The sequence below is a fragment of the Pelodiscus sinensis genome, chromosome 3 (genome assembly GCF_049634645.1).
Source record: "Pelodiscus sinensis isolate JC-2024 chromosome 3, ASM4963464v1, whole genome shotgun sequence".
Taxonomy (NCBI): Eukaryota; Metazoa; Chordata; order Testudines; family Trionychidae; genus Pelodiscus; species Pelodiscus sinensis.
Genome location: NC_134713.1, coordinates 164,254,745 through 164,264,771, shown reverse-complemented (window position 1 = coordinate 164,264,771; position 10,027 = coordinate 164,254,745). Strand labels below are relative to the sequence as shown.

The window sequence follows — 10,027 nt, the reverse complement described above, 5'->3', positions numbered from 1 at the left end:
TGCAAATTGGAAGCAAAACGTTATACTTGCCAGAAAATGGACACCTTTCATATGAGGCCTGGTCTACACTATGAGTTTAGGTTGAACTTAACTGCACTAGAATGGTTTTCTAAAACAGTGAGCCACCACCAAGCTCATTTCATCAACTTTAAGAGCTGTTAAAGTCTGTTTTGGTGAGCCTGCTTTTCTCAAGTAGTAACACTAAATTTAAGCTTGCTGGTCAGTGAAGATGCAGAACTGAGAAGGTCAATGTTGTTGGCCTCCAGGTGTCCCATCGTCCCCCACTGTGACTGCTCTGGCCAGGACTTTCAACACTACTGCTCTCCACATTCACAGGAAAAGCCCCAGAAAAATTTGAATTTTATTTCCCATGTGACCTGCGTGGCAAGCAGGCCTCAAAGCAGGCAGCACACCTGACCATGAATGCCCAGGGTCACAAGCGAGCACCAGCATGGAGTGTGCAGGCAATCTTGAACCTCCTTGCTGTGTGGGGAAGAGGGATCAGTGCAAGCAGAACTACAAAGCAGCAAAAGAATCACTGATATCTATGGCAAGATCGCACAGGGCACGATGGAGAAAGGATACTCCAGGGATGCTCAGCATGGCCATGTGAAAATAAAGGAGCTCAGGCAGATATACCAGAAGACAAAGGAAGCAACCAGAAGGTCTGGTCAGCACTGCAAAAATTCAGCTTCTATGAGCAGCTGCATGGGATCTTAGGGGGGCAGCTGCATGGGATCAGCCTGGGGCAGCTGCATGGAGGACAGTATGGAGGAGGAAGGGGAGGATGAGGAAGAGAATTGTTAGCAGGTGAGCAGAGCATCTAATCTCACTGGCAGCCAGGACCTTTGTATAACTTTAGAAACAATCCCCTACTCCTAGGACGTCTCATTGCCGGGCTCTGATGGTGGGTAGGACACTTCCAGCAAGTTCAAATTTGTAATCATGATACACGTGGGTTAAAGCAATTGGGCATGATCCTGTAATCGCCACTCTGCCTACACAGCAGGAGTTTACTGGAAGAGCTTGCTGATGTGTCTGGAGATGGAGACAGAATCCTCCATGCCCATCTCCATAAAGCTCTTACGGAGGTACTCTTTCATCCTTCTCACAGGGTTTCTGGGGAGGCCGGCCTTATTCCGGCTGCCACAGTAGGACACCTTCTCAACTGCAACATCTTTGTTGCTTGTGTTGAATGGCAGGAAGGGGTTTATAGGCAAGCACACCTAATGCAGGGGGCACCTTATTAAGAGCAACACGCATGACTGTCATATCGCTGTCTGGCCATTCACAAAGTTGTTTTTCAAAGCCTCTCTGATTTGCAGTGCCTCACAGTGTGCTCGCCTTACTGCCCTGTTGTCTGGCTGCTCATAATTCCTGGCTGGTCCAATGCCAAGATACCCAACCCTGGCGTAAAACTTTCTCCCTTGCTTTCACAGATATTATGGAGAACACAGCAGGCTGCCACAACAATGAGAATGTTGCTTTCACCGAGGTCTAACCAAGTCAATAAACAGAGAAACTTTCTCTTAAATGTCCAAAAGCTCATTCTGCCACCATTCTTCACTCGCTCAGCCTTTGTTGAACTGCTCCTTGCCGGGGTCCAGGCTGACTTTGTACAGCTTCATGGGCCACCAAAGCAAGGGATAGGCTGGGTCTCCAAGGAACACTACTGGCATTTCAATGCCTCCAATGGTAATTTTTTGGTTTGGGAAGAAAGTTCCATTTTGCACCTTTCTGAAGAGACCAGAGTTCCTAAAGACACGTACATCATGCATCTTTCCTGACCATCCTACATTTATGTTAGTGAAATGGCCCTTCTGATCCACCAGTGCCTGCAATACCATCAAGATGTACCCAGGGGCAGCCCGTCCATATAGGCAGACTAGGCGGTCACCTAGGGTGTCAAGTTAAATGGGGTGCCAAATGGTGGCGCAATATCATTGAGGGGTTTGGAGGTGGGGGCACCAATTGCATGGTTTGCCTAAGGTGCCAGGTGCTGGCAGCTCGTCTAGGGCCACCCCTGGATATACCCCTTCAGTTTATGTACTCTTTGGTAAGGTGGTCAGTTGCCAACATAGGGATGTGAATACCATCTATTGCCTCACCACAGCTAGGAAAACTCATCACTGCAAAGCTCTCTACTATGTCCTCCACATTTCCCAGAGTCATTACCCTTTGTCACAGAAGTGTATTGATTGCCTTGGCTACCTGGATCACAGCAGCCCCCACTCCAAATTGATTCCCAACTGACCTGTAGGTGTGTGGCATTACTAGTTTCTACAGGGCTATTGTCACTCACTTCTCAACGGTCAGAGTGGGTCTCTTTCTGGTATTCCTGTGCTTCTGAGTGGGGGAAAGCAATTTGCAAACTTCCAATGACAGTGGCCTTATGCATGTGAAAAGTTTTGCTGCCACTGCTGATCATCCCATGGCTGGAAGCACCACACTAGGTGATGTTTCACTATATGTATATAGAACACTTAATATAGTATATCCTTTATCGTGGTGGGAGGCATCAAATACTAGTTATTTTCAACCAAAAACAATGTTCAAGCTGACCAAGACACTGTGTACGTGATCAACATACCAGCATGAATGCAGTTTTTGGCACATAGTATTGTTAATGTGATATTTCAAATGTTCATTCCATACTGTGATTTTATCTCCTACTGCCTGAAAACTTCATTTATGGGCCAAGTTCTAGACAAGAGCCAGAGCATAACAGCCTAAATGGGAACATTATGAAAAATGCAGGGAAAGGATTATTTAAGGGACAATGACTGTTTAAATCATACCTTTGTACTACAGTGCATGATCCATTGCATGCATAGTCCTTGCACACTTATCTGCCATTGGGCCTAGTTTGCTTCTCATTTCTCCAAATTTATGATGGTGAAACACCAAATTACTTCACTTACAGTAGCAGGAATTGAGTGGCATCAGCAGTGGAACGTAGGTTGGTATTACTGTCAGTAGAATTTGGCTTCTCGCTGTGCAGACACAGGTTTGATCACCACATCTACCTCTGAGCCCAGGCGCTATATTATTCCATCCAATTCCACAGCTTGGCCTAGCTCACTGAAACTTCTTTATAGGGATAGTCACCTGGGCTGTGTCTAGACTGGCCAGTTTTTCCGGAAAATCAGCTGCTTTTCTGGAAAAACTTGCCAGCTGTCTACACTGGCTGCTTGAATTTCCACAAAAGCACTGACTTCCTACTGTAAGCAATCAGTGCTTTTTTCGGAAATACTATGCTGCTCCAGTTCGGGCAAAAGTCCCTTTTGCACAAAACTTTTGCGCCAAAGGGCCAGTGTAGACAGCTGAGATTTGTTTTGCGCAAAAAAGCCCAGATCGCGAAAATGGCGATCGGGGCTTTTTTGCAGAAAAGCGTGTCTACATTGGCCCCGGACGCTTTTCCGCAAAAAGTGCTTTTGCAGAAAAGCGTCCGTGCCAGTCTAGACGCTCTTTTCCGAAAATGCTTTTAACGGAAACCTTTTCCGTTAAAAGCATTTCTGGAAAATCATGCCAGTCTAGACGTAGCCCTGTTGTTCCTTGAGTACCATCATATCCCTCTCTCTAGTTTACCTTATCCCCCCTTATATCCATTGGAAACATTGCTACCATCATTATCTGCTGATCTAGCTCCTTGTCTGTGCGTGGTCCACACCTCAACTTGGCATCCCTACATTGGCTTCCCATCACAAGCTTCTTGTCTGTGCCTTTATGGACCCTTACCACTTAACACCAATTAGATCTCTCTTGTCACATTACTGACTCCTGCCTTCACTCTATCACTGATGCTACTCAATTCCTGCTAGTCCACTTGTCTTACAAGACCTTTTCAGCTCTACCCGTCTTCCATGTTGCTCCTAAGCCACAGGGAAAGACACTCCCCCATCAGAATCCAGTATCACCGTATTATCCTATTTCAAAACCCTACTTAAGAACTCTCCACTCTCATGGAAACTAACAAATCACTGCTGCTGATCATGACTAGGCATGTGATGAGCCCAACTACTGCGTACTATGCATGTTGCAGCTGTGTGAAGGAACACAATCTCATTGGCTGAAGAAGCTGGAAGGAGACTACAGAAGAAGAAGAGCAGATCTAGTGATTAAGAGTCTAGACTGGAATCGGGAGAGCTAGGGTTATCCCTGGCTCTACTGCAAATTTCCAATGTGCTGTGGGACACCTCACTTACTCCAGAACTTTGAAACGAGAGTCAGAAGCCCATAGCAATTGAGCATTTAGGATGTTGTAGCAATAGCTGGATTATGATGACAGCATAGTGCAGAACTTGTGACATCAGCATGGCAGTTAGCACAAATCTGGGTTTGAATTTTGTGCATCTATCTGGTTTGAACTAGGGCAGCTGGTGTTGAGTTTTCTGAATGGGACAGTGAAAGACTTATGAAACAGTAGCTACTGCCTGTGAATCCAGCATTGTCCAGACTCATTTCTGTCTCCCCTAGCTTTGTGACTAAGCCGTCTATGGTAAGAATAAGTTTTCGTTGTTTTCTTATTCAGGGAAGTGTTTTTCATTTTCCGTCTACATCCATTTCATTCAAAAGTCTTGTATATGCTTCTCGTATACTTTACATAAATAAATATTGTAGCTTTCCATAAGACTTCAGGGCAGATCTATCAATGGCATGGTCTCTACATACCTCTTGGGTCTGCTAACCCTAACTCAGCCCATCCTGCTGCTCTTTAGCTTATTGCCAGTACCAAGACAGGAATGTGTCATCCTCATTGGCTGATTTTGGTATCTCATATTTATGAACTGACAAAGTTAGTATAGAGCAGTGTTCCCTGTAAGCTAAGTTCTTGGGCAACCATTCAGGAGAGGTTCAGGTGCTGCCCAGATGAATAGCAGCACACCCACAGCTGACAGCATGTGTTTCTACTGGTGGTACACATCTGCACATACCTCAGTGCATGTGACAAAATTTATTTTGCACATGGATGGGAAAAAGAGGGAACAATTATTCAGAACAGCAAATCATTTCTCTCTTGGCCAGATACACAGAAAATGGTCGCATGATCTAAGGGGTTCTAATTTCATATCTGCTCAAACACCATCCACTAGACTGGAATCAGAGATAGATTTTTTTCCCTGTGTTTTTCCCGTACTCACTTTCCAACTGCAGCTGAAGTCTTCCTTATGTCAAAGTGAGTGAGTTTTAATCAGATCAAAAGTGATGTCAAAGTGAGTTTTAATCAGATCAAAACCCTGAACTGTGGGGAAAGTGTTAGGTCACATCTACTCAGATGTGCGGAGGGGAGGGTTAGAAGAGGGGAGTGTAATGATTTCATTTGAAGTTGGGGAAAAGGAGGGGCAAGAAGGGTAAGACCGAGCATATAGAACTATGACAAGTCAGGGGGACAAATCTTCAGGGGAGCAGCTGCCCTCCTCACCCCATAGTAAGTGGTGCCCCTGCTTTTTACCACACTATAAGTAAAGCCTCTAACTTTGTTGTAGTTGACATAGGACTTCAATATTGAAGTGCAGTAGATTTCTGAATATAGTTGGTCTGCTAGGATGCATGTGCCCCAGCTGAGCTAGCTGAAGAACACTTCTTTTACCAGAAGATTGTTTAAATAAGTTGCATCAATTAAATAGGAGTGGATGATTTTCACTGATCTATACTAGGACACAGCTGAAAATACGCCAGAAGTCAATGACGATGGGACAGAGCCACCAGACATTAGGAACCAGGGCCTGCACATGGAGACAAATTCACTAGAAGAACTGGATTATCTGCAACCAGAACATGTTACCAATGATGGTGAGATCAACACATGGGTGGAAATGGAGCGGCCAAACTTCAGGACAGCCCGAGCAGCTGAGATTGAGCTGGAGAAGATGCGACTGGATATGGAGTTGATTGTGCTGAAATACCACTATGAGGAAAAGGAAAAGCAGCGGCAGCACAAAGAGAAGATGAAGCAATTGTGTCTGCAAACACCATCTGAACACGTAAGTACAGGCGAAAGCATAAACCGGGGAGGCATGCATGACCCAGATGTGCTCTCTCCCCGTGGTCCCAGTCTCAATTTTAAAACATATCTAAATCTCCACAAAGGCTGATTTCTTTAAGAAAGCTTCCATTCAGTCAGAATCAAACCCAAGATTGTGAACTCGTATCAGGATCTTAACTCCAGAGATTTAATTTTTCTCCAAGGTGTTAATTTCTACCATTACTTGTACTTGTTACAGGTTTGCCTGCCAGATAGAGAGTGGGTAAGAGTGGATTCCCTCTCACCCATACAGATATATTGCTGCCACAATTTTCCTCACTGGTCAGATAGCTTTGCCCTCAAATTTCTTCCCTTCAAGAGGAAGGGAAGATTAAAACAAACAATACAGAAAAGAAGTCCAGCAGAATTGCACTCCTCCAACACCTAGCTTTCTCCTGAAGAACCAGGCACTTTTCTTCCCTTCACCCTCTGCCAAAAACTCAGACCCTGAGATTTGGGAATAAAGGAAGCAGGACTCGTTATACAAGCCTCTCTTCACAGCCCCCTGAACTCCTTTTGCATTGGTGAAAGTTAGCTTCTGCAGCCAGCCCCTTCCCAGAATTCCTCACCAGAATCAGACTCCCCATTCCTCTGGGCTTCAAGTCCCAGAATTTCCATGGTTTGATCAGAAACACAGAGTAGTACAGAATTTGGACTTTACTGTAAGTGGCCAGCATACTTTGTGGTAAGGGGATACAAATTCCTAGAAGGGATCCAAAGGAGCCCTTGTGACTAGAACAGATTTTGAGGGTGTGTTTTAAAGAATTAGAGGGTGGTTAGAGGACCAGATCCTAGGTGTAGCAAAGTAAACAGGTGTAGGGGTTGATGTGAACAGCAGGTGCAATCTTCTTTGAAAAAATAATAAGAAATGAGATCTAAAAGAACAGACCAGATAGCAATTCACTTGAAGGGAAACCCAATTAACTCGGAACTTAAGACTCATTGTATCCAAACTAAGGGCTGCAGATGGGGAAAGAAGGTGCTGAGTTGTGCCAAAGGAGCAAGTGTTGCTATCAGATCTGCTGTCAGATCAGAGCTACCTGATGGACAACCATTCAAACTGTCCCCTTTCAGCAGCTCACATTGAGCAGGTACTGGTAAATGGTAAGATGCAGCTTCAGATTTAAGTTGTAGCAGATAACTTTGTGCTGTACAAAGATTCACCAGTCAAATCCAGTGTCACATGAAGGCATTAGAGATCATGAAATAGCTTTCCTGATGACTCAGATATTTCTCAGGTGGGAAAAGGGAAAATGAGTTCAGGGTAGTAGTGGGGTAGAAGAGTAACCTGTATGTATGTTATTGAGAATTACTTTAATACTAGCTACATCATGAACATGTGCAGTTTCTCAAAGTCCATTCAGTAATCAGGGACTGGAAGAAAAAGGTCTGACCTAATTCAGCTTTTGAGTAAATAAAATGCACCTGCTTTCACCAAACCTGAATATGGATAGGGGTCCTCAATATAAAAAATGTCAGAGAGGTAGCTGAGTTAGTCTGTACAGGATAAACTTAAAAAACAACAAATAGTCTGAAGAAGTGGACTGTGCCCACGAAAGCTCATGATACAATCTACATGTTTTGTTAGTCTTTAAAGTGCTACCAGTATAAAAAATGTTAGAGAGAGAAGTAACTGTTGGAACACCTGTGTTAGGACATAATCAGCTGCCAGGTATGTAACTTGGCATCTATCTTTGGGGGAAAAAGCATAGAGGTACCAGGTACCTTGTGCTTACCAGAAGTGGTGGAAAGCTGTTCTGGGAGATTGGGCTCACAGACCAAGAGAACTTCTGCTGTTATATATGTATATCTTGGTTTCTATTTTTTCCACTCCAATTCATCTGATGAAGTGGGCTTTACCCACAAAAGCCCAGGAACACTAATTTTTCTTTGACCTGGTTATCCAGGGATTAATAGAATGTTTTCAACCTGCTGTTTATAAAGAATGTTCAGACCATTACTGAGATGCCCACACTAGAGAGATGAGAATGCAGCCACTATTGAGTCCAGATCCTACAATAGTAGAACAGCCTTTTCCACAGTCATAGCTAAGTATGACATGAGTCATGAGTATATGACAATCAGCATAGGCCAATTGCTTCCACAGCTCAATCTAATTAATCTGGATTTTCAAATAAAATTGTGCTGGTCTTAGTTTGTCACTAATATGATCCATGGTCTAGTCACAAAAGCAAGGGATTTGCTAAGTAGAGGAGTCTTTTGACAAGGCAAATATGAAATATGAGCCTGCAATGTCATGTTTCTGCCCCTTTGTCCACAGCCTGCCGAAGGATGCCAGGACCTTCTCATGCCCCAAAACCAGTTTGCTTTGTTCCTGTATTGCTTCATCTTCATACATGTTATCTACACAGCAAAGGAACTATTGCTCTTCTTCGTTAAGAAGCATCACCTATTCATCATTGCAGTTACCCTGTTATATTTAATTAAAAAGCTCTGGGACTATTTGTGTGCTCTGTTCTTTCTCTGTAAGGTCTACATTGGTTGAAGCCTCTGTCTGGTATTGATACTGTTTTGATGGTAAGGTGATAGGTATCATATATAAGGATTAGAGAAGTGTTACATGAAGCCAAGTTTTCAAAAGTAGCTGCTGACTTTTTTAATTACTTCACTGTTTGTTTTGACTTCTCCCATGACCTGTCACTGCTGTTAATGAGATCATTGTTGGCCAGTTGTGCAGAACTGTCCCTCTAATCCAGCATGGTAAGAATGTAGACATGCTGATGATTAGGTTATTAGATTGCCCTCCTGGGAGTTAATTCAGCACTGTTCTATACAGTATGTTCTCAAGTACTTTCTCCAGTTGCAATTTAAATGTTCCAAGGAAAGAGACCTGCATTTTCTCTGAGAAGTTAGTCCACAGTGTAACACCTCTAACCATTGTGAATTTCTCCTGGCTTTTCCATTTCACAGTTTCGTGCCTTTATTTCTAATTACACTGCAGGGCTCAAAGTATACCACTACAAAAGGTAAAAGAAGTCACTAGGCTGAAAAGGGTGTCAGGAGCATTCAGTGGAGATGGGTTAGAGAGAAAGCTAATAGGACAAGGAAGGAAGGACACAAGTTTCCATTTCAAGCCCTGATGTCTTGTTGGGAAGCAGTGTACTGGTAGTACCATCAACCTAGTCTTCCTTTGCTTTTGTCAAAATGTCCAAAATTGAAACAAATTTTAATTTTGACTTTTTGATTTACTAAAAATTTCAGAAAATTTCAGTCAGTTCAACCTGAAACATTTTTTTCTGTTTTTCAGATTCAATTGAAATTCCATTTTAGTTCAATTGCTGGTGAACTAATACAGCTGTTATTCCCCCAGTTCTAGTGCAGAAAGTGCACCCCATTCACCCCAGGGTATCTCTAGCCCTACCCTCTTTCTGCTCCCTTTCATGAGCCTAAGGCCAGCAGCAAGCAATCATGGAGTAATACTAATACTACCAATCCAGACCATGCTTGATGCCTGTCAGGCAGACACGGGGCCTTCACATGTTTACTTTGTAATGAAAGAGGTACCTAGGCTCAAGCCATTTTTTTTTAACTTTCATAACTGACATGGTAGAGCCATGGGCCTAGAAGCCCAGGACTCAGTCCTGGCAAAGATTAAGCACTGACTTCTTGTACCTTTGATCATGGCTTGACTCAATCTATCCTTCAGGGGGAGTCATACAAAAAATCAAAATGTTGATAGATACAAACTAAGACGGGATAAGACAATTTTCCCCCAACATGCACATGTAATGGCTTCCACCAGGGACACTGCCCCGCAGATTGAATCAGAAACTGCCAGAGTAGAAAGCATGAACCTCTACAGCCTGATGGCCAGGCTCGCAGATGGAGAATTACTGCACAGATGGAGATTCATAATCTCACACACTGATCAGTAGCTTTCAATGTCTACTACCTTTCGGCAGAGCTCAGACCCCATGTCAGAGGCCCATTCCTGTTAGGATTCAAATAAATCCCTATTTATACAGCTGCTATTTCAGCCAT

General features: G+C 43.6%; 1 protein-coding gene across 2 annotated transcripts; it reads left to right on the top strand.

Annotated features, from left to right (window-relative positions):
* The first annotated feature begins 4,327 nt into the window (after positions 1-4,327).
* On the top strand, positions 4,328-8,546 carry TMEM247 (transmembrane protein 247). Of its 2 annotated transcripts, none has more exons than XM_075923173.1 (3): positions 4,328-4,498; positions 5,628-5,984; positions 8,307-8,546. In XM_075923173.1, the coding sequence occupies exons 2-3, from the start codon at positions 5,733-5,735 to the stop codon at positions 8,529-8,531; spliced, it is 477 nt and encodes a 158-aa protein (XP_075779288.1). In that variant the 5' UTR covers positions 4,328-4,498; positions 5,628-5,732; the 3' UTR covers positions 8,532-8,546. The 2 variants fall into 2 exon arrangements, with proteins under 2 accessions (XP_075779288.1, XP_006125563.3); XM_006125501.3 differs by having other exon boundaries at positions 4,332-4,498; positions 5,658-5,984.
* The last annotated feature ends 1,481 nt before the right edge of the window (positions 8,547-10,027 follow it).

Coding starts and splice junctions, on each gene's coding strand:
- TMEM247 (XM_006125501.3), top strand. Junction 5,985..8,306: donor TGCAAACACCATCTGAACAC/GTAAGTACAGGC, acceptor CTTTGTCCACAG/CCTGCCGAAGGATGCCAGGA.